The sequence below is a fragment of the Tachypleus tridentatus genome, chromosome 13 (assembly GCF_004210375.1).
Source record: "Tachypleus tridentatus isolate NWPU-2018 chromosome 13, ASM421037v1, whole genome shotgun sequence".
NCBI lineage: Eukaryota > Metazoa > Arthropoda > Merostomata > Xiphosura > Limulidae > Tachypleus > Tachypleus tridentatus.
The window spans coordinates 189,062,847-189,089,479 of record NC_134837.1 but is presented as its reverse complement, the minus strand read 5'-3'; the positions used below and the strand labels follow the sequence as shown (position 1 = coordinate 189,089,479).

Here is a 26,633-nt window from a genome sequence, read left to right as displayed (position 1 = left end):
ATTCTCCTGCATAAAAAGTAACTGAACTCCAACATTTATTTTTCTATAGTTGTAGTTACGACTTTAGTTGACTGGCATCGTTGTTTTAACAGAACAGTGCAACCACCCTTCAGTTTAATCCAGTCGTAGTTCTCTCCCCCTTCGTCGGCAGTTCTCAAATTTGTCATGATTTTTTGGGTATCCTTTTGGTTCATCAACTCTCATGCAATTGCACGGACTGCGAGGGCAAACTTACGCCACTGATTGACTACTTTCCAAAGTAACGTCGTATCTACTTTCACAGGTACAGTTATGTAGAACGTATCAGTGTTGCAACGCAACAGTACCAATAACTCAAGATCACTTGACGTCATAAATGATGTTAATGATAATGTAGTGTTGAATTTCAGGAGGTTTTTAATTCTATACAAACTGTAAGCGAGCAACATTCTGGAAGGCTGAAATAAATCAGCCATCACTCACAAATACTCTTCAGACAAGACATTGGACTATGAAGTTCTTGGTGAGTTGTTTGTTGTTTCTCCAAACAACCTGGGCATTGAGAAGTTAACGGCAAAAAAAGAATACAGATATCAGTTGGTAGATTTATTCCGAAAACAGAGATCAGTTGGTAGATGTATTCCGAAGACAGAGATCAGTTGGTAGATTTATTCTGAAGACAGATATTAGTTGGTAGATGTATTCCGAAGACAGAGATCAGTTGGTAGATGTATTCCGAAGACAGATATCAGTTGGTAGATGTATTCCGAAGACAGATATCAGTTGGTAGATTATTTCGATTATTGTTTTTTAAAGAAACTGAAGATGAAATAACGTTTTGGGGTAAAGTCACGTTCCTAACGTTAGAAGTTTGTATGTTTATCAACTGGTTTTAAGACGTAGTAGAAAATTTTATCTTGGCATCACTTTAGTGATGAAATGAAACCACACTTATATATCTTTCAAAAAGTATCTGTTTTTCTTTACAAAGTACATAGTTATTTCAAATATACTTTGTTTTGTTAAATGTAATACCGGTAGAGATCTTAAGGTGCACAGACCAATTAATTGTAAATCTTGAATGTTTACAATATATGTATATATATTTGTATGAAACATCACTCCTTTTTTCATTTAAGGATTGGCCATTAGTACCAGGATAAAATGTATATGGAACCGGATTCAACAGTTTTTGTTTACTTTATTTGGAGTTTTGTGCTGTGTTAAAAAAAAAAAAGAGAAATTAATAATATAATAACAATTTATCCTCAAGGAATAAACAAGTAAATGTTCTGTTGGTTTTACTGTCTTACAAACTTGTAGAAAAGATTAATATTTGTAACTGTCACGTTCTGAAATGACGACAAAATTGTAACTATACTCATCTATTCAATGACGACAGAATTGTAACTATACTCATCTATTCAATGACGACAGAATTGTAATTATACTCATCTATTCAATGACGGCAGAATTGTAACTATACTTATCTATTCAATGACAACAGAGTCGTAACTATACTTATCTATTCAATGACGACAGAGTTGTAACTATACTTATCTATTCAATGACGACAGAGTCGTAACTATACTTATCTATTTAATGACGACAGAGTCGTAACTATACTTATCTATTCAATGACGATAGAGTTGTAACTACACTTATCTATTCAATGACGATAAAGTTGTAACTATACTTGTCTCTTCAATGACGATAGAGTCGTAACTATACTTATCTATTCAATGACGACAGAGTTGTAACTATACTTATCTATTCAATGACGACAGAGTCGTAACTATACTTATCTATTTAATGACGACAGAGTCGTAACTACACTTATCTATTCAATGACGATAGAGTCGTAACTACACTTATCTATTTAATGACGACAGAATTGTAACTATACTTATCTATTCAATGACGTATAACGCTTAAGCCTAATCTAATAAAACATGGAAATCTCTCAGGTCTAACGTTTGACTGTATATGTTTTTATTCACACCCTCTAACAGATGAACTATAGAACTTGTATCTTGTTTTGAAAATATATTCATAAAACATGCTTCTCTCCCATACCAGCCGTTATAAGATATATTTTTATTTCAAGAGGGTTTCTCATCTTCAAGAATGCTTTTCTTTCATTCGTAATTCTCAAAACAGAAGACAAAATATACAGTTTAGTACATAAGTTATTAATTTAGTAATTTTTCTCATAACTATTTCATATATATCTTCACTTCTCTTTCTGTGTTTAGAAAACTACACACAAATTAATATCTTTAACTCACATGGCTAGTAATGGTAAAACTCCATCTTAGGAGAAACGACTGATTACTCTTTAGATGAATGTTAGAAGTTTAACAGGTTTCAGAACATTGTTTTTTTTAATACACCAAGAACTACCGGAAGTATTTTTCGAACCGTGTCTATTTACGACACCAAAAACGATTGGTAAACTTTTTTTTTATTTGCAATGTTTTTCTGTCGTGGTTTTTTTAAACATCGAGTTTGCTTAATAGTGCTTAGCAATATTCGTTAAGATATGGAGGACGATTGGTAGTTTTGTGAAGAACGTTCTGTAAGTAATCGCAAACCACTGGTGTCCTTTTCAACCGTTTTTAAACATTTATAATGGTTGATAATCGTTTTGAACTATTTTTAACTACTTTGATTGATTGGTAGTTATTTAGGATATCGATAATTTGTCTGAAAAAAGTAAACCTTTGAAAACAACTGTTTATTTTATTCTATATGGTTTATACCATTATAGCCATTAACGTTCAAGAAAATAAAGCTACATTTATATGTTCATGTATCATCGACTACACAGCTTAAAACCCTGTTTCATTAACACGATTTCAAATTGGATTAATTATTCATTAGCAATACTAGTAACTAATACTAGTAGCTCTCATATGTATCATACACTTGATTAATAATACGTTTAATAAACACGTAAAAACGATAATATAATTATCAAAAATATTATAATTTTAAAAAAGCTCCCCTTAACATATTTTTGAACCTAGAAACAGCCACTCATATGATGTTCGTTAAATTAATGGTAATTTGGAAACATTGTAAAATCTATTTGTTAACTTGACAGGAAACATCTTCGCATGTAGTTAAAGAAAAAACACATCGTAAGGTTCTTCATACGATGGTTGATAATTGCTTTTAACCTTGAAGAAATTCACTTAATTCATTTAGCTCAATATAAATAAATAGTCGAGCGAAGATCACAAAATATTCCAATCAACATTCTGAAGTTTTCTAAACTTACAATAATTTCTTTCCTTAAAGCAAGCTCCAGTTCAAATGAGTTATTTCAAATGTATGACATATTCTTTGTCAATGTCTCAATTTCTGAAGAACTACATAGCAACCTATATATACTGTTTGCTTTTTATAGTATTCGTCTATCATAGGCCTCACCCAAAAGTAGTATATTGTAGCACATTGTACCATATTGTGCATTAAGTCTTACTTTTTCTTTATCAAATTAAACACATTGTTTATGCTGCACATGTACAAGATACTTTAAATTGTGTATGCGACAGATAAAGTATTTCTGTTTATTGTTTAATTACAAGAAAATTGCGATGCCGGTATTTAGATATGACAAATACCCGTCTTATAGTTTAACCTGTCAGGCTTTTTTAAAATTATGTATTTTGTTTTATTATATACATGATTCATTAAAAATACACATACATTTTAAGAAAACATTAATGTTTTAATAAACCATTGTCTTAAGTTTTAGCTGGTGATTAAACCGAATAGCACCTCCCTTTACACCCAGAATGGTTTAAACCATAATTATCGATAATATAGATTTCTTAATTAATACGCTATGTGCCTAGCTTTTCCCGTGAAATAACATATTTAAAATTTCATATTGACTAGTTCATTTACAAGAACATTAACTGTAATCTATGATTAACTTAAAAAAGTTCCAATCCTCCCAGTAAAAAATCCTGGAACGATCTTTACATGAAATACAAGGCAAAATTCTGTTGTTAGACTTACTGGTTTCAGACTGCCGGTAAACTAGAGATAAAGTGATTAGTGTAACGCTTACTCGGAACAACAACTAAAAAAAAAAAACATTTGTCTGCTTAAGCTTACTTAATATGAACTATTACTCGGGTTTGAACGAGATTAAATCCTTATAAAAATATTAATCAGAAGACTCGAATCTTCTTTGGATAGCTTTTGCTGTATACTGACGTATTTACGTCATTGATTGTTTCAGTGTTGCATTATTTCCTTCTAATGTGTAAGCTTTAAGTACCGATAACGAGCAAAACGCGAACAATGAAACCATCCTTGGTTACCTCAAACCTTCTTCTCTGTAAGAGGTTTAATCAACGATGTATGAAAATAATTACTTTTAGTAAACAATTACACCATGATACAAATATACATAGATATATGTATATATAACTCGATTTCGCTTTTATACGTAAAACGTACAAAGAAAATAAACAGAACGTAGTATGAAAATAAATTGTCACTGTGAGCTGAGGTACGCCCTCACACAACTGAACTTGTAAAATCTTTACGCACGTATTTTTGTTTCTGGTTAACATAAACAACGTATATACAGTTGAAACGGCCCAGCATGGCCAGGTGTTTAAAGAACGCGACTCGTAATCTGTTGGTCGCGGGTTCGAATCCCCGTCACACCAAACATGCTCGCCCTTTCAGACGTGGGGGCGTTATAATGTGACGGTCGTTGGTAAAAGAGTAGCCCAAGAGTTGGCGGTGGGTGCTAGCCGTCCCTAATTTAGCACAGATAGCCCTCGAGTAGCTTTGCGCGAAATTCAAAACCAACAAACAAACAGTTAAAACGATGGTGACTTTTAACATTTTGTTTTCAAATCATGGCCAAATGGGACACAGTAACTCAAAATGTTTGGCGTAAATATTTTAGAATGTGAACAAAAACGTTGAATACAGAAAGGTGGATTCAACGACTTATTTTATATAAAATGAAAGAAGTTCTTTAGAAAATAATCAGTGTCAACGTTTGTTATAGTTGTAATAAAATCAGTTTTAATAATATCTATTACATTTTCATCAAACTTTTACATAGACTTGACTGTAATGATTAGCATATTCTATACTTACACTAGATATCAACATATAGAATTTAGTAATACTCGGACTTGAATAATACTAGTGTCTCTCACATCAAATATCTGCGTATATTGAGCAGTATTTAATGTCTTTCACACCTATATTGTCAATTTCAGTAAGTTTGAGTAATATATAGTTTATATCTTACAAATACACCATGTATGTCTAGCATGTGCATCGAATAGTAACGTAAAGTTGAGCGGTATCTGGTGTCTATTAACACACATCAGCGGACGTCTACGTAAATTTGACTAATACGTAGTTTATCTTACATCAGAATCTATTACCGGTGTAATATTATTATCTCTTTCGTGCACATCGGACATTCACTTCTAGAAATTAGATTAATGAGGTGCTTTATCAGCACATCCAAACAGACATATCTTACAATCCGAATGTTTCGAACTAACACTGAAAGATTATAGTATCAAACACAATGTGTGATGACAAAGACTGGCAAATAACCTAGGAATTTCTTTCTTTAATGACACGAATCTGAATACTTACAACATTCTGAAAACTAATTACTTAGGCCACACTTCCCTTTTTTAGGCCCCAAGTTATTCCTGTCACAAAGAGGTTTAATGGTCTATAAGTCACATAAATTCGACAGTAAAATATTGTCCTTTCATCATACTACAGTACTATAAACCGCGTTGGTTTATAGAATGTGAATAACGTAATAATTCATTTAGTCCTATACATACCGGTGAAGGTCAAAGTGCGCATTTACGAACGAAGTACCATTCAACTTAATATTAAGTATTTGATGTCAAAATTATAAACTATTAATTTTACTCTGCTGTAATGATTTAATGTTATTTCATGGTAGACGAAAGTAAATACAAGATACGACATATAAAGATATTGACAGTAACTGAAAATATACAGGTCCTAGACCTATGTGAATGAAATACAGACTGTGCCATGGAAAAGTTGTCTGCTCTTCACATAAACACCACCTTGTTCTACAACTTGTCAGTATCTGAGTCAAACTGACGTCGTAAATCTAGTGACGTACCTCGAGTACGAACACCTTTTAAATTATTTTTCATTGAACAATAAACTTGTACATGTTGTTAAAACCTTGCTGTATTTCGTGTAAATACACACAACAAATTCGGGATTACAGTCAATATTCCTCTTCAGTACAGGGGCGGTGAATACTCAATTAGTGATGGCAGAATTTGTGAAAAACTTGAGTTTCAGTTGTTTTTGTATTATACAATTCATATGTACAAAAGCTTATTTGCGTGTATACATATATATATTGATGTAACATAACCAAATATGGACGCTTTTTTTTTGGCTGTGGATAGCCGTACGACTGAAAGTCTTATTATTCAGTCAGATAAAAATAGCCCAAGAAAATTAGACGATGGATATTACTGATCGTTAATTGTTTGTTTTCAGAACAAAGTCACATTGCTCTATCTGTTATTGGATATTAGTTATGTAAGTTCGTAACTTATCGCTGCTCCTTCTTGTCTACGTATCTCTGAAAGAAATATCTCTGCTTCCAATAAAATCGAGTTTGTGCTTACTAAGTATTTACCTATCTATGTTATCTGACAACCCGACTTGTTGGAAACATCTATAGATAATTGTAGCTTTTTGGTTTTGAAATTGTTCGTTTCTTGAATTTCGCGAAAAGCTAAACGAGGGCTATCTACACTAGCCGTCCCTCATTTAGCAGTGAAAGACTACAGGGAAGACAGCTAGTCATCACCGCTCCCCGAACTCTTGGGCTACTCTTTTACCAACGAAGAGTGGGTTTGACCTACATTATAATACTCTCCACGGCTGAAAGGGCGAGCATGTTTGTGTGACGAATCTCGAACCCGATATCCTCAGATTACGAGTCGAGTGTCTTAACCACCTGGACATCTCCATTTTAAAACTAATGATGATAACTTCAGTCAATAAATGTTTCATTTATAATACTTTCATTCTATTAATATTTACTAGCATAAGCCACCGCACGGCGCGCGACATTTATTTTATTGGCTTCACTGGATCTTTTGCTACTTTTGCTATCTATACTTATTGGTCTACTGAAAATACGGTAAAAATCACTCAAAATTCACCCCTATTGGCCATCTTCGTTATATTAGTGTAAATGTGACTGTTTTCAACGTGAATTTTAACTTGTACTTCTACGTGTTATGGAAACTTGGACCAACCTAAGAAAACCCTAAAAGTTCGGGAAGTAGGTATAAAGGCAGTAGAAGGAGGAAAATTAAAATGTCTAACAAATTCGTAAAATAAATAACGTTTATATCCCCTCTAGAGCAGACCAAAGCACTATTGATAGTTTTATGGTGATCAAAACCCTTTAGAGGTTGGAAAGTTACAATATTTTCGTCACTGACAGATATAAACACGTGCCACTTCATACAAAGGTTGAGTGCGTCATATCAAAGTGATTTCGAACCTCTTCGTTATTTTTCATGTCACCACATACAGTCATGCTCCACCTGACGATCATACATCTTTACAGTAACTATACAACGTAGTTACACTGCAAAAGGCTTCATTGTAAGCCTCTTACGACCAAAGTACACCACTTATTCCTGTGGTGTTTTAATTATCCATCTGGTGTTTGAGAATGACACTATCCCAGCATTTCTTTCAGCAGTTTCTACTGCACAGAAATCGATAAATGCTACGTCCAGCAACTTGAACGGTATGTTTTCGTAAAGAATAGCATATTAGGCAGATATGTTGTAGAAGCAATTTGTGTACACGTGACTTGTGCCTTGATCATTCTTGATTATATTACGTACTGTTGATTAGAGCACGTGGATAGACTTCACTAACTTTCGTGTTCTTGACTTTTTAGCTGTTAAAAACTACTATGAGATCTCATTAAGACAGTAGGCTCTGGGGATGAGCCCCATCTAGCCCCTACTACTTTTCTTACTAGAAATCGGGTAATATTTGTCACAGGTCTCTTTTTGGATGGTCCTGATATCACAAATTGATTTATATTCCTTCGTTTTTCAAAGTTGCTATCTGGGATATACCAGTCTTCTGAACTTTAAATTCTCGATGTGAATTTTTATGACTATAGTGTATGAATATTTTGCGTGAGAAAGGGCTGTTACATACCCTTTCCAAAAGCAATCAATTTTGGGCGTCATCACACTGCCTTCGAAACGCAATGTCAAAATGAGGTTCTGATACGCACCGATCCATCGTGACTTTATAGTGGGTGTTAGTGTCACATGACTTGCTGGTTTGTAAATTTAAAATAGCTTTAATATATTCAACATTCTGTAGCACAGACTACACTAACGTTTGTAAAGATCCCTATTTCAAGTGTTGAAAATTTTTAAACAATAATTTTGAAACGCTCAGGTGTGCATCACTCTGACAACTGTTATAAACAAGAAATTGCCACGAAATCATCTTGAGCACTGGATCGTTAATTCTTTTTCAACGCTAGTAAATATAAAATCGTTCCTTGAATGGTAGTAAATAACAATCATTATCACAGCAGACTTTGTGAAGTTATTAATTCATCAAGCAGAAATATGGATTCCCTTCTTCACGACATTGAAAAACAAGAATATGTTTCATTTATAGTTAATGTAAATTAGATCAAAATTGGTTTAACAACGTGTACGCAGACTCGGATTAAATCAGTAGTCATACTAAACGGGTTTAGAATGTGGTCGTGAAAGCAAGAAAAATGGTTTTCCTACAATTCTGTCACATGGCGAGGTTAATTAGTAATTCTTGTTGATGCACGAGCTAGTTAATGAACTATGTTTCGAACTACATATATACATATGGTAATAACCATCACTTATATTTGTAATAAATAACACTTTTTGTTTAAATGTATTTTTCAGAACTACCAGTCGGTCAGTGCTAAATGTACGTACTTAAAACACATACAGGTTCTGCTCCTCGAGATGACCAGAAGCACAGATATCAGTATCTGTATATCAATGGAAACAGATCAAGGTTTATTCAATTTTCTAATGTATGTGGTACATTTGTTGATAAAAGCATAAAAGATTTTATGAAAGGCTGCATGCTATTACGTCAAACATCAAGTACAATATAAACCAGAAACTATTCTAATTCAAAGATGTTGAAACTTTCTGAAGAATAAACAAAACGTATAAGTTGGTATATCTTGACGGAATGGATATATATTTTTCAAGTTATACTAGGTTTATTGAGCACACATTATTTTTCAGTGTTTTAATATAATCTACTCGTTTTGTATCATTTACTTACAAGTTAAAACTTCCATAACCACTATTACGTTTGATTTGATTTCTTTTAATGATCAATTTACTAAATATTTAGTTCAATTTCAACTCTAATTTATCATCCCCCCTCCCCAACGTAAACCTAGCAACACCATCATCAGGTCAGACTCTTAGGTTCAGCCATGGCCATCCTTGATTTAAAACTGCTGACCTAAAACAAATGGGACATTTCAAGTAGGTTTCTCGTCATCAAGAAAAAGGACAATTAGCTAGCAACAACGCAACCCTTTATGTTGCTAATCTAGCCAAAGAGGGTAACTGGCTTTCACAGTTATAACATCTCTACGAGCACCATCAGCAGCATGTCATCGCTCGAACCATCGACTTTCAGGTCTGATGACCGTCAGGCTAACCAATAGTATATGCCAAACACTTAACTTTAGTAAGAACGAAATATAGTTAAGTTGGACAAAAACACCTTATTCTGTTACTAACAAACTTGTGAATTCATTCCTTAGTTTACAAATAAACTTTATTAAGGCCAAAAATAAATGTTTCATATGTATTTGAGAACAATATACGAAAGTTGATCAATTCATCTTGCTTTAATCTGACTGCCTATAATCATACATGTAAACTTCCGGTTCATTTATCTTGTATATTTACCCATTAAGCACCAGTACTATATTTTCCCGATGCCTATACACAACTATTATCTTTATAGCTCATTGTTTTTTTTTTGCATTTATATTTTTATGATTTTGTTTTTAATGTAGCCAGATCCCAGAGGGTTAGAGATAGCCTTCAATGGAAAATATGAGATTATTTATAAAAAAAAAACAAAACGAGATTGAAAGAATTTGCACTTTTTCCTTAAGAAAATGTTTTTCTTCAGGTATGGAAATTATAATATTAGAAGTGCTTGTGACAAACCTACTGTTGGATTATCTTGTTTTCTTCAGTCATGTTAGTTGGTAGGATATCACAAAACCTCTGAGGGCTTCTTTCACTATAATCCAGTTAGCATCCGTTCCGTGCAAGGAATTAAACCACATGACAGGTTTCAAGACAGACTAGAGTAGCGTTTAATACAGTCAACTCGAGAACGTTGAGATAAGGCTTATTACCTGCTTAAGACAGGCAAGCAAGTAAAAAGGAATTGATTGAACAGCAACTGTATGGTATCTGAAATCTTTATTTAAAAATTTAAAAGTTGTAGTATTATATTACTATTAATAGGTTGAAGCCTAGTTATTTGGTTTATCATTCATCTACTATTCTACCCTATGAGACTTAGTATTGTAATTAATGACACTGATGTACCTGGATATTCTTGGTGTTATACTTGTGAACTTTAACACTTTTAGCCCAAGTGGCTTTTTAAGCACTTTTCTCCTATAAAAAGTATTCCATTTAAAATGTTACCTGCAAGTTGCTTTACTCATACACTTTGTAATGAACATTTAACAGCAAAAAGTGAACTGTTGAAAAAACATTTGGTACATTTTATAAAATTTTGTAATGTATGATGATTGACAAAAATATAACTGCTTTTTAGATCTTTCAAGACATCTCAAAGTTTTCCTATCCCTAAAAACTTGTCTGACCTTATAACTGGGTAGTGAATAAAGTGCTGAGTTAAATCTTAAGTTCTTTATCTTGTAATTAAACAAGTCATATTTAAATTCCTGAAGCAAATAAAATTTTAATAAAAATTTCAAAATCAAGAAAGATTTGCTTTCATTCTTTATACCAATCATGCACTGAAGGTAAAGAAACTTTGAAAACAACACAATGTATACATCATTCATAAATAACAATTTAAGATAGACGTTACAATGATGACCTCATTCTGTTACCAGTAACGTATTTCATGTGTATGATGAATCTTACTTGGTTATTGTTACTATACTTGTGTACAATGAATTTTACTTAGGTACCAGTAGTGTACTCAGTTGTATATAGGAAATTTACTCAGGTACCAGCAGTGCACTGAACCATGTAAGATTATGTTTACACAGTCACTACAGTTATACTTGATCATGTATGATGGATTTTACTTGGGTACCAGTAGTGCACTGAGCTGTGTACAATGATACTTACACAGTTACCATTAGTTCTACTGATTCTGTATGAATTTTATTCAGTTACAAATTTGTTCTCCATTGTAGATAATGAATTCTACTCAGTTACCAGTAAGGTACTTAATTACGTACAATGAACCTCAATCATTAACAGTGCTGTACTAGACTGCAATATTAAAAAACAGAAGTATCAAAGCTCAGTAAGTACAAAAACTGAAAATTATTAACTTTTTCAAAATATTACCAAATATGTATAACATACAAGATGACTGCAGTAGAGTTTTTATACTATTTAAATTTATTGATCTTGTATCAATACAGTATGTTAATGGAAGGTACACGTAATATATCTGAAAGATATAAATAACAACTGAAACCTATAATATTGATTATCCATATACTATATACTCTGGACAAAGTCAATTATTTTTAATACACTTTTTCTTTTTTATATTTCAGTTGCATCAGTCACTTTACAATTTTACCCTTATATCTCAAGGTATTGTTATGGTGAGTATAAACTGAAACAAAGCAAAAAAATTTAATTCTGGCTGATATAACAAATATAATTATAACAATCAGATACCTTGCAGTTTATAGTTCAGCAATAATACACACACAATGCATAAACAAAAACGACAAAATATAGAATTTTAAATCATGGCTTCTTCAAGCAAAACTCTAGCCTCCAGTGGTTTACTGCTTGTGACTAGTGCCACCTACTGTTAATATGCAAAGAAAAACACTATTATGACACCCAAGCAACTGTAGCTTGATATTTAACAAAGCACAAAATTCTCAAACTTCATCAAGTCTACCATCTGATACTTGGATTTTCCTATAACATCAGTGTAATGTACACAGTGTTTGTTAAGTCATGCTAATATGTAGGTTTGATTTGCAACATGAATTACACGTACCTACAGTTATACACACCATATGACAACGTCCACTTGGTTGGTTTGTTTCTGCAAAGTAACAGTTTATGAAACAATGATCAGAAACATACTGTCTAAATAACCTCATAACTACATATATTAACATATGAGATTGAATAGTTTCGAACTACATTTTTATTTCACTCAAAATTTTAACAACCATCTTCAAATCTACAGATTAATATCTTAACACTGAAAATTATTAGTACATCTGTAATCTTAAAGCTAAATTATACATATGGCATCACTAAATACTTTATCAATAATAATAATGAAAAAGAACAGAAACACAGATTTCATAAAACTGAGTTTCTTCAAATAATAAGTTCTTATATTCTGATGACAGCAAAACATAAGATGGATGGTTACAAAAGCAATATACAGATTTACAACAAATCAAGGAAAAAAGTACTAATCAGAGGCTAATTGATAAATTTCTTCTTAAATATATCATAACTTGTAGTTAGTTTCAATGACAGTTTTATAAAAAACAATGCACATGTTCATACCAAAATGCAATTCAAAAACCCTCAAGTTGAATGACACTTGCTGAAAAATAACAATGCTATTTAGGGTACAAATACTTGTAAAAAATAGTGATTTATAATGTTTAGTATAAATTGAGATTAGATTTAGAGAGCTGTAGTTAAACACTACAAACATGAACAATATCAACTAATGTTATTCAACAATCAATGGGTTCAACGCATACAACAAAAGTCCATGCTGTTGACAGCTTTGACATAACTGGAACATAGCTACAATACCTAGGATTCTATATATAAATCATTCCTATCACAAGCTATGTGATGTGCTTAACATATACCTGCAAAAAAATTACCTGTATACACAAATCCAAAACACTGTAATCTTTTCTATTATTGCACTTTGAAAGAAAAACAAAAACATTATATGGTGAATATATATGTAAGAACGGCTGGTTTGGGTTGAGAAAATTTTTACGTAGAGGAGTGAACAACATTTCAACCTTCTTCAGTCGTTGTCACGTTCACGAAGGAAGAAAGAGGTAACTGACCGATAGCTGACCACATGTTTGAAGAGGGTTGTGTAACTGAGTGTAGGAATGTAGAGGGCATGCTTAGATGTTTATTTTTATTAATACAGGTATAAAGATGTTCCAGCCATTTTTATATATATATTTTTCTCTACAAGTGGGTTTTCTCATCATCACTGATTATATGGTGAATATTATATGGACACTGCAAATACAATGAATTTTTTGTGCAACTCAGAAAAACCTTTTTCACCCTCATCTGACTCCTTGGTTTGATCAACTTCCAGTACTTCAGCCAATACTGACAAAAAAAAATTTATTTATTTATTTATACTAAAATATTAATGAAAACGTATACACATAAAGTAAAATTAAAGTTTTTACAAGTTGGGTGGAATGTAAATGGACAGAAACAAAGTTTCACATCAGTTCAATGCTTATTAAAACCTTATAAGTCTTAGAAATCTTATATCATACCTTACATACACTAGACTTTCCAAGTTCTCCAACTCCCAACAGCTATCATCTGATTATTCACATTTTTAATGCTTCACTGTTATAGAGAACGTGTCATAATTCATTTATTGGTGCAATTCATACAATTGCAGAGATGCCAACTATTTCAAATGACTGAGCGTAATGATTGTAGACAGAGCCCTTTATCATTTGCGGCTAGTAGGCCTGACCAATGTCTCTAAGCTGTTTACTATTATATTATTATTATAACTATTATTATTTATTGGTGAGATGCTGATTTTGCATGTCTGGAACAATCATTTATCCTGCCATGCACCACAGAAAAATCAATGTGACAAACTGTACAAAATGCATGGCTGTCACTGACTTTTGATACAATGACCAGATATTTTGCACTATACTCTTTCTTAAATTTTTGATTCACAATTTTAGTCCTCTTAGATTTGCCAGAAACAAGACAATCTGGTGAACGAGGCCTCTTTCTCTCCATCTCATAAACAATTGCATTGGTGTTTCTATGCCGTTTAGAAAACGAGAAATACCCATCTACGTGAGCATTGATTGGCTGACAAGCACTGATGACGTAACTGTGGATTCCCCCACAGATCCAGTATGAAAAAGCACCACACGCAGACTATTGGTAGACATAGGAGATACCAATATTTTTTATTATTTCAAGCACAAACATGATTATCACAAGTAGCCATTTGGAGAATGTCTTTTACTTATTATCAAAATTTATTTGTATCTCACTAGAAATTTTGTTTTCACCTCTTTCAAGCCCTGGGGGAACAATTTATCACTTTATTGTATAGGCCTATATAATATATGATAATTTGGGAGTTGCAACAAGTTGTAATATTTGTCTGTATGACCGTATAGTTGTAATATATACACCAAAATCGTAATGATTATGCTCAAATCGTAATGGTTGGCATCTCTGCAATTGAAAGAGAAAAATTGAATGAAACAAGTTATTTGAGTGATATAGAAATGACAAAGAAATACAAAAAAATCAAACTTCTGTATTAAATGTAAAACAATATAGACAAAGTAATCCTAAGTTATTGACAATATCATAGTAGATGTTTCCAACCTTTCTATTTAACTATAAGTTAACAAAATCTTTTAGTACTTAACATACATATAATTATACAAACTACAAATTGCTGACAAACAAAATGGCTCTAAATTCCTTTTTCTGTAGTTATCTATTGTTCCAGGTATTTACTTGAGGTATAACATGCACCTTCTTGTGAGAAAGACTTATGTAAAGTTGGATGTACTGTGCAAAAACAGACAATATCTTTTTCACCGGTAGTGCAAATGAAACTTTCAGGATACATTCTCTATTTTTTGATGGGAAAAGACAAGAGTGATATACGTAGTGAATGTGCTTTGGGATGAGTAGTCTTACCATTATATATACAGAACAACATGTTACTATGACTGGCCAAGATACTAGCATTTTCATAAATCTACTTCATACAGAACTCTCAAACCTCTTTTCAGGGTATCATAAATACACTCATTTGGTCTTTAACTAGTGTTCAGTAAATACAGTTTTATATGATATATACTGTATCTAGTTTCTTAGTTAAGCATTGTAAAATGTTACAGAATTTAGACTTACCCCACAAAAAATTTACCAATTGAGCCTTCAGTTATTCTGTGGATCCTAAAACATTGATTACTCTTAAAGAAAAATGTATATGCCATGGGAACCATAACAGAGAAGAACTAGTCAGTAAGTGGTACAAGACATAACACAGTAATCACAACCAGGTGGTTGGTAAGGATCATATTACTACAAACTTCACAAAACAGGTCAAAGTAATCTTAGACTAACACTTTAATGGATGACAGAATCAAGTAAAGACTTCATTATCACTTCTCACTCAAGGTATGATGCTATTCATTTTTTACATCAGAAACATAAGAGGCCCAGGTTCTGACAATGCAACCTGTATTGCTTATTTATAAAAATTAAATGTCAGTGGTCAATTCTACCAATTAGTAATACGTTTTATTACCAAAACTATGTTTACTCCTCAGGAAGCCTATGTTTTTTTCCTATGTAAGATTATGATAAGTTTTATCTTGTAGAGAAGCAGTAACAGGTCAAACAAAAGGTGCCCTCTTATTGAAAACTAGCACAATATTTATCCTCACTGACAAACTTGCCATAATAATAATAATTCTTCTTTCACAACTATTATCTTGTATCAATATTTAAAGTAGTTATCTGGTTCATCACCGATGTAAGTGTAATTTACATAAACACTTTGACAGTACCAAAAACAAACTTTTCAGTGTGAATAGCTAATTATCCAATATTAAAACAATGCCATTACAGCTTTATTCACATATCTCCTCTTTTTTGAAAACAAAAACACCACCAAGAAAAAGACACTACATTATGTTACCATTTTCCTTCCAAAGAGGAACGTTTTGATTTCTTGAAAGTTAAGTAACTGTCATAATGCAATAATAAAACTAAATCATTCACACAATAGTCACTTGCTAAAATTTAGAGAAACAAACAAGAAAGGAAAATAACTATCTGGCAATATTAAACTGTTGATTTACTATATATTACTTTCATAATAGCCAATGAACCTGTGTTTCCACAGTTCACCACTGACTAGTCCTGTTTTGATCTCGTGGTACTTTCTGAACGTGTGTGCATGTGAAAATGTTTGTATGTCTATGTGGTCAATAACTTTCTGCAAAAGAAAAAAGATGTTTGAAGCATTCTTTTTTACTTTGAAATTATCAGTTAAATTATGCAAGGTTACAAAACTATAACTGCCTTGGCTTTTTGTAACTATTAGAAGTAGTGAATGCTAATACAATATAAAATAATGCATATCAATCACCTGAATGTAATATGGAATAATTATAATTAGTTAGTTATCTCATCCAATTTATCTAAAGTCAATTAATATAAGTAGCTAATAATTAATTAGTGATACATATGTAATAAATAATATCTCTAGATGTAAAAAAAGTGAAAATAAGACCAAAGTAGCAGCCATGGATTGGTTTGTTTGATTTTAAATACTGCTCAAAGCTACATGAGGGTTATCTGTGCTAGCTGTCCCTAATATAACAGTGAAATACCACCATCACCACTTCTTGGACTACCATTTTACCAACAAACAGTGGAACTGACTCTCAGGTTATAACATTTCCGACAGCTGAAAGGGCAAACATGTTCCATAGGACAGAGATTTAAACTTGCAACCTTCAGAACATGAGCCAAGTGCCATAACCATCTGTTCATGTTAGGCAACAGGCATAGACAAATTCTAGTATTCCATTGGTTCATTATCAACTACATGATCAAAAGTGGCTCTGAATTAGCTATAGTAAAAGTAACATTGGTAACACAAAAATTTTGTAAAACTATCAGAGAAACACGTTCAGGTGAGGTGTAAAATCATTAAATCACATAAGAACTAGAAACAAGTAACCAAGCTGTTAGTAACATTTCTCCACATCAAATTAAGTCTCTACCAAGAATTATATAAGCAATGACCTGGTAAATAATGAAAGAGCTTTTCAGGTGCATTTTGGATGTAATTCAGCAGGATAAAAATCTTTTAACTTTTTAGTATTACCTTTCTGTTTTATTCTTAAATAGCATCAAATAGGTGATTCTGAAGAAAGTTTTGCTTTTTTGGAACTCATTAAGAAAGAATGGCAGTTAAACGTTTTACATCTACTAACAAAATGATCAAGTGTGACATTCAAACAGTATCAAGGAGTGGAAATATTATGTTGTCACAACAGTGACATACATGACAGTTTTTATGACAGAGATTTCAGATCATGGGAACCAGTTCACATCACAAAGAATTCAACCAATGGCAATAGTTTTAGATATGACGAGAACAGCTTCCTTCATGCAGGTACAAGTTTCACAGTTTATTTACATGAGCAATGCAGAACAAATTAAGCTTTGTTTGTGCAAGGCACTTAATGACATTCAAAATCCTCGTAAAGTACTGCTGCCAAGTACATGAGAAATATGGCCAATAGATTATACTACCTCATCAAACCTGCTGAAAAATATAAATGTCCCAATCATGTAATGAGTATGCAACTATTAAAGGATCTGTTTAGTTATGAAAACAACACACTACATACTAAGCTTAAGAGATTTGGTAAAACTGTTACTTCCTCAAAAAGGTATATAATGACACAAAAGTATACAACTTGGTTTCTGGATCTTGTAAGGAAGTGTATTCCTTGATGACATAACATTTAGTCATTACTTAAAAAAGAGAAAATTGTACAAACCCTTGAAACAGTTATTTCTGTGTTTTAAGATGTTGTGATTGAGCCAAAGGAAGATTGGACTTTAACACAAACAAGAACTATTTTTGCTACTATATCTGTTTTTAGATCTGTCTCCTAGTCCCATAGGATATTATTATCACCAGACTTCACATGTCAGCCAATAAAGTTTGAAGAACAGTTTCTTCCATGCTATTATACCTTGTAACATGCACATGGTTATATTCCATAAATGTATACAGCACACATTTCAAGAAAGTTGAAGACAGATGTTCAAGTAAATTGCAACACCTATACTTAGCTCTACATGCATAGAGTCAATACAATGAAGTAAATCCACACTAAAGAATTAATATTTACTACACATTTTATAATTTAAAATTTATTTAATTATCTTTACAAAATTTGGTAAGCTTTTAATTAACATTATAAGTATGTTGTACACAAAAAAATAGATTTTTTAATATTTATAATTCTATTAAAGATTTGTTTCTGAATTTATCAGTCTGACTCGGATATGGAATAGTCTGAGTGCAAGGTGAAGTTCCATGTTAAGGAAAATCATTTTTTATTCTTCAGTTTTCATATTATTTCATAAGATCCAGAACCTTTTAAATCAACACCAAATGTTTTTATTTCAGTAAAACTTGTATATTTTACCTGTTATTTTCTATACCCTAACAATAAATGAACTCAATCCATTTAAAAGAAATTGTAACAATAACAAAGAAATATGAAATATATCTAAGTCACATTTTTCTTTTCAGAATGACTGCAGATTGTAACAAAAAATAATTTTTATCCTAAACACACAGGCTTGTAACAATTTACACTAATTTTTATTATTTGATTGTGTTTTTCAGCAATGTCTAATTACCATGAATAACAATAAACACCACCCACCAGGAGTATGCAGTTTAGTTAAATAAAATTTCAGGTTATACCATTTAATGTCTAACTGTGTATGTTCTTCAAAGAAAATAACTTTTATAATTATTTTCATTTAAGTTTTTTAACATAACCTAACAAGTTTTTAAGTTTTAGATTTTATTTACTTAAAAAATTAATCAATAAAAAATATACATAAAAAAGTAAAACTATCAGCACTTTCTTCACAACTGAGACTCTTTTGTTCTTAGAAACTTGTCTTTATTAACCCTAAATTTCTTCAATAATTTTGTTCAAAAAAGTAATATGTATAAGTTTCATATATGCATCTTAAAATTCAAACAGTGAAACAATGCTTCAAATCTACACTAACTTATTTTACTTTTCAACTGACCCATTTGTTTATTCATTTCATAAAGTTTGAGCAAAGCAACTTGAAGGCTCTCTGTAATAAGTATTCTTAACTAAAAAGTTATAGACTACAAGGAAAGTAGTTAAGTCAATCCCACTCACTGCCAACTCTTGGGCTAGTGGATTAATTGTCACACTGTAATGTTCTCATAGTTGAAACAGTGAGCATGTTTCATGATGAGATTAGAATACACAACTTGGAAATTGTGAGTCAAGTGTCCTACTCATCAGGCCATTCCAGATACTAAGTGACCTTTAAAAAGGTTAAAAAAATTTCATAACTCATCACAGCACCAATTTCAATTTCAATCTTCACTCAGTAACATTTGTTTCAAAAATGGCATCTTTTACCAAAATAAACTAAAAAGAATATATTATAATTATGTAGTTCACAAAATGGACTTTCTATTGATTATAAACATGAACCACTGACAAAAGAATGATTAACTAAGTAATTTCAAAATATTGTAAAACTGGGAGGAGGCTTCAGTGATGGGTGTAACAAATTAACTGATATCTTAGAGAATATAGGTAGGAGGTTCTCACTCTAAATTCTAGCCTATCAACATCCATAGTTGGTTTATTTTATCGGTAGACATTCTGATATAATATAAAAAAGAAAGAATATCTAAAATGGAGACTTCAGAACAAAAAGGAATCATGCTACATAAAGGAGAAAATTGAGAATTTATTTGAAAATTTTCATTTATTCCAAATTAGGAAATAAAAACTTGTATAATATTAGACTTTGATTTTTATAAACTATAGTTTAATGGCAAGCTCACTGATGAACACTAATAATGTTTAAATTTTGGATCTAACTTTGTAAAAATCATGACATGTGCACTTTGATGTCTAACTGCACACACGTTACAAGTGCAAGGTCTTCTGTTTCTGATACTTGTTTCTTTAATTATACAATGTAGTTTATTCAGCAAACAGTATTATTTTGTGAGAATCAAAATAGCATTATGGTCAGGAAGTAACACTACTAAAGTTAAAGCAGCAAACAAAGTCTACTTGTCCAATGTAAGTACAAAACTGTTCACTAGTTTTTGTTTCATTCTTTGACAAACGAGTCTTGGCAAACAACATCAAACATCTGTAAAAATCAAAAACTAGTTGGCTTGTAATGTGCTAGTAAATTAGAGGCAATGAGGAAAACAGCAAACAATTACTAAGTGAATTACTAGTCAAGTTAACAACTGATAATAAAACACACACTGTAACAACATAACTCACTTGAAAATAAGCTTACTCAGCAATCTTGTCACAATATTTTAGTATGGTTTCAGATAACTTTATCTTTGAAGAATCACAAATTTCTTAGGTATGCCTGAACTGCATTGCTTTGTTTTCTTTATTATAATTACTTATGCTTATGATTTTATTGTATGTTAATTTATATTTCTATGATTAATTTAGTGACTTCTTACACTTTTACCTTCTGACATTTGCAAGAATAAAGCTTTGTTTTTAAGGGTATTGTTCTCTTTAATAAATTTTGTGGCAACAAAGGGTCTATGGGGAAAGTTGTATATTATCATTCTCGTAATGGAAAAACAAATAATAGAATTAGATACTCTTTTAAAGCTTTTGACATAATTTCTTCCTCTACTGATAGTTTTGTGGAAGAGTGAAACTACATAGGTATGTAACAAAATAGGAGTTTTAGTTTATGGTCACAATGATTTATGAATATATTTGTGGCTAGGTATAGCATGATTTTAGTATATACACACACACACACTCAAGGTAGTGAAACAAATAAGGTTGAATGCAATTTATTCTAATGTACATCTACCTTAAGAATCTACAGCAGACTTAAAACAGAAGGATTTCAATGTCAGTATTTTAACAACTGACAACAAAATAAATTCTAGTTCAAAAAACAAGCGTTATGACAAGTTTGGTTTAGCTTATGGACTTCAATAGTACACTTCAGTATTACACGATGTGGAAAATCATAAAATAATTTTAACCAATCAAGTCACATGAGAACTTTCAGATACACATATACTGAAGAAAAAAAAAAGTAAGTCAGCTGCTGTAAGTAAGGTAACTATAGGTTTGTAACTTAGTTTTTGAACACAAGTGGCTGTTAGGACCACTAAAATACTGATTTAGTGACACATGATATCTTTGGGTATGTTTTCCAACAGCATTTGGAGTTCCATTCAAGACCAAACACTGAGACAGGATTACAGAAAGCCAACTACCACTTTTTTTTATGCAGTAACAGCTTAGTAACCTCATATGATACTCATAATATTACTTACTCATTCTTAAATGGTAATAAACTTACAAAATTATCAAAGTTCTTTTTACAGATACAGAGAAATGACTTGTAACTACAGCACAAACCAGCACTGTTCACAATCCACCATATTGCAAAATATTGATTATTGTCATTGAGTGGAACTTGAAATAGTTAGTATGAGTGCACCAGTAACAAATGATCATGCGACATTAACATGCTTTTTGTTAATTTTAATAGCTGAAGTAAGTTACAGTACAACAATTATAATTAAACAGTTGAGAAAAAGAAGATAACTAAATACCTTTTTGTTTACATGAAAATCACACCCACACACCATGTGGGTTCTTATTAGTTGGAACAGCATTCTCTAACTGTCTTGGAGATCCAATAATTTTTCGTGTGCTCCCTGGCCTGTTGTGAAAGTTACCTGCAAATGTAAATGCAAAAATAATTTAGTATGATAGAAACAGATAGAAATACAAAGACAGGTAAAAGTATATTAACAAGATAAAAATATATACAAGTATGAATACTGTGCTTGCAAACAAAGTACATTCAGAACACTTGTCTGCTGGAGACATCAAACTTGAAATAAAAGTTACATCTGTGGTGAAATTATATATGCTTAGAAAATAAATTATACAAAGTACTGACAAATACTGTTGGAATGTTGGTTTGGAATTTACATACTAAAATTAAATATAGTATAAAGACAACACAAGTAAAATGTGACAAAAGACAGAGCTATCATCTCATTTTGAAAATAATATTGTAATAAAACTACCCTTCCAAATCCCAAAAAATGGCATTGAGTTCAAAAAACTTTATTTTCATGCTATTTTTCACAAGCCTTTATTCAGCTAAAACTTAAAAAAATAAAACAACAAAAAAACAACATTCTACAATTTGTATTTCTAAATATGGTATAATTATATTACTTATAATATCTACACAGCAAATGTACTTAGCAGCACATTAGTGACTTGCACATGTTTTTTAAGCTACAAATTAGTCCTATTTTCTGTAGGTTATACCTGATGAATGAAATCTATAACTTAAAGTACCTTCCATAAAATGTTTCATTTCATCAGCTACTGTCATTGAAAGTGATTTTAGATTTTCCTCTCGCAGCTCCTGAGTTAGTTTTTCAATCAGTTTCTCACTTTCTGAAAGCAAAGTGTCCATTTCATTCATCTTCCTTTCAAGTTTCTCTGTACACTCTTTCTATAAAGAAAAAAAAAGAGAAAAAAGATAATTTTAATACAATAATTAAAATAAAGTGTGTCAGTGGTATCATGACTCAAAGTTTCAACCCTCTGATCTTTAGCCTGACATACCAATCACTAGACCATGCCCAGCTTATATCTGATAAAGATACTCATCTAAAGTTATTACTACAATCAGTCTTTCACAAGTTTTCTACTTTTCTACCTGTGATAATTCTGAGACTTAATTATGATCACAGTACATTGCAACTCCTCCAAACTTTCATTTTACTATATATATATAAGATGGGAAAAGTTTTAAATGCAAAAAAACCATGTAGTACTGAAAATCGAGCTTTAAAATGTTCTTAACAAAATGCTTTAACATATCTGAATTTTAATAAATACTACTGGAAACATACATGATGCTTTATTTATAAAGTTTCCTTACAGGGCAATAGAAAAAGAATTAACATAACTTATGCTACATTTACTGACCTTATACCATTTAGTTAAACATAAGAATGTAGACAGAAATGAATTTTTTTCCCAATAATTACATTTATGTTTGTGTATTTCCAACGAATCTCCAAAAGCGTTCTGTTTAAAGAGTAAAACCAAATTTAAGAGTAACAAATAGTTTTATTATTTGCTTTTGAAGTTCGTATGTCATGCTGTGTTGTAGCCTAAAGAGTGTATAATTCTTCTCATGATTCATGACATGCATGTTTTACTGACATCACGACAGTACACACTACAACGTTAAGTGTCCCTCGTGCGATTTCTTTTGAGTGTCTACTGACTGAAAGATAACCCACTACTGTATTGTAGCACAAGTAATTAAAACAAGTGAGAAACTTGTGAATTTCCAAGACCTTCAGGACAAGATATTAGGGCATTTATTTTTTGTTTGGTTCATTCTTGTTTTACATAGAAAGGCAATGAATAACTAGTAATAGAGCAGTACCAAACATTACCTGTATATCATACTCTTCCATTTGACTCATCATTTTTTGATTCAAGATTTCAAGTTCTTCCTGAATCTGCTGTTCTTGTTCTCTTTGCTGCTGTTTGACTTGTTCCTCAAGCAACATTCTCCTGCGTCGTTCATTAGCAATTTCCTCTAGAACTTGCCGAACACGCTGCCGACATTGTAAAAGCTCAGTTTCACAATTTGCCAACTGAGAACGAGCAAGTGTTAGCTCTGAACGAAGAGTACGCTCCTCCTGGCGACAAACATCAACCTCTTCTGCAAGAGGGCGCCGATCTAGCTGGTCTAGTTCTTCGTTATACTCCTGTTCTGTCCTTTCTAACTGACGAACTTCTTCTTCGAGAGAAGCCAAACGTTCCTCCTGCTCCTGTAACTTCCCCTCCCAGTATACTATTTCTAATGAGAAATTAGATAATTATGGTGAATAACATAAACTTCAATAATATTTCATAATATTGATATCCATTTATATAATAATAAATATAGTCTAAGGACGTTTATTAAAAGTACAATATGAAAATGGTGCTGTTGTCATGAAGAAGGTCCAATAATAAATTTTCAAATAAAAATACATTTAATTTGTAACATTACATCATAAAATGTATTCTTAAAATTTCTTCATGAACTTCTACTGTCAGCTGTCTTGAAACCCACTATTATTTTAACATAAAATTGTTAAATGAATCATATTATTCAAAAGATTTATAATTTTCCAATTTGACCTCTGTCACTTCTATCACAAAGCTGTTAAATGTATTATGTTTTAAAATGTAGCCATATTGAATTTATGCACTTTACTAATGAATAGTATAAAATGAGTTACAATTGAGATAATATTTAAATTCAAGGTGTTACTTTTGGCCTGTACAAGCTAAAATGTTTGCCCCAGTGTTCCCAAGTCCACTTATAATAAATGCAATTGTTTTTTCTTTCAAAAATTGCTTTAATTTTTGAAGAGCTGTGGGTGTCAATTCTTTTGGTCTTTTTTTACTCTAAGCTCACTTATTTTTTTTAATGGCTGACACATAATAAAACAGCTGTAGGAGTGATTTCAGTGATTAACTGGGTTATCAAATAGTCTACATTATTAAAATTTTAGAATCATCAAATCCTCACTATTGTTCAGTTAAAAATAAACCTACAATCATGGACTTTTAGACTGCCAACTTGACACATTCTGCATTCTATATAGCAATGAAGTTATGCAAATCACCAAAGCTGGATTAAGGGTTTTAGTGGCCCTAGGCTTTTCAACTTATAGAGGCCCCCTCGAAACAGAACCTTTACGTGCAATACATTTATAGTCATAGCTTGAGGCCCTCTAATTAGTGTGTGGCCTTGGCCTTCTGTTCAGTAAGCCTAAGCCTTCAGGAATGGATTATTTATTAGGCACAACAAGCAGTGTCTAGGGCCTATGAAAACAATGGGTCCATTTTTTTCTACGAACAGAAAGTGCCTAGGCCCTACAATCATTTTGAGCCAGCACTGCACGCCTAAATCTGGGGTTGCAAATCTTCATTTTGAAGGTAAGCCATAAACAGCAGTTTTGAAAGTTTGTTTTGCTTGTTTTGAATGGCAGTGCCATTTATTTTTCTTGCAAGACCTGACAACACTGGTTGGCCTGTACCCAACAGCTAAATATTCCCAAGCCTTGCAACACCTATATAGATGAAAAAATTCAGTACAAAGTAAACACAAGTAGCATGTGAAAGTAAACTTAAATTCCTAAAGAGTTAATGAACAAAAGTTAAAATTTTCCTAAGTTGAAAATGTATTACCAATGACATTTACCTCTACTGACATTTACAGGTAATCCTTGACTTCCAGAATTTCATCTTTGCCCATCTAACATTGGTCTGACTTTTTCTAGCTTGCTTTAGTCTTTTATTTTCCATTCAATTTCCCTTGGTGATATACTCTTCACCAGTGTCAATGTGCTCTCTATCCTGGAAATGTGTATAAGCACCTCATTCAGATACTTTTATCACTTTTGTGAGACTGTTACTATCCCAGTCTTTCTCATTGACTCTAAGGAAGGAAGGGTGGGAAAGTGTGAGCTGGGTAAATTCCAAAAAAATACCATCCACTAGTACTAATAGCTAGAATTCCATATTGAAAAGGTGGAGGGGTCAGTAAGGACATTATTCAAACAGAAAGTATCTGCACAGATTAGGGGTCCACCAAGATAAAAATTACACTTGAGTGGGTAAAGAACACTACATTCAGATCAGGTATATTCTTCTTCCAAACTTAGTTCCTGTATCAAGGGTGGAAAAATACAAGTAATTATCACTATAGGCCAGCCCTAACCAGACAGCTGAGTTTCCACAACATGGGGTTGAAATTAAGGGGTCTTGGTCCCTATATCTCACATTGATGGTTAGGTCAATTGAACCATAATGTAATATATAGATATAATTTTGATTGGATCCCAACCTATAACTAAACCATAAGAATCATGATAGGAAAGTGAGTAACACTGAAGAGATAAACTTTCTCCTGCACCTGAAGAAGTCTGTAAGGCAACATCCCAGATTCAGAATGACAGATTGTGTATACCATACTCAACCAAAGGAAGAGAACTCATCCAGCCTGGAATTATAAACATAAATCCTCACTCCTTAAGACAAGTGGGCATTCCACTGGCCACTGGAATTATGGAAAAGATGTGGAACACCATACTCAACCAAGGACCCAAGATGGGACCACTCCAGA

General features: G+C 32.0%; 1 protein-coding gene across 9 annotated transcripts in view; it reads right to left on the bottom strand.

Moving 5' to 3' along the window:
• Positions 1-11,711: 11,711 nt before the first annotated feature.
• Positions 11,712-26,633, bottom strand: part of LOC143240290 (uncharacterized) — a 44,302-nt gene continuing 29,380 nt past the window's right edge. For 5 of the 9 annotated variants that reach the window (XM_076482501.1, XM_076482502.1, XM_076482503.1 and 2 more), the window contains 4 exons: positions 23,905-24,314; positions 22,787-22,946; positions 22,024-22,149; positions 11,712-13,685 (listed from right to left, as the gene is read on the bottom strand). In XM_076482501.1, the coding sequence (XP_076338616.1) occupies positions 22,043-22,149; positions 22,787-22,946; positions 23,905-24,314 (677 nt within the window). In that variant the 3' untranslated portion in view covers positions 11,712-13,685; positions 22,024-22,042. Of the gene's footprint in view, positions 13,686-13,861; positions 13,938-22,023; positions 22,150-22,786; positions 22,947-23,904; positions 24,315-26,633 lie in introns of all 9 variants that reach the window. The other 4 variants (XM_076482506.1, XM_076482508.1, XM_076482509.1 and 1 more) reach the window with 2 other exon arrangements.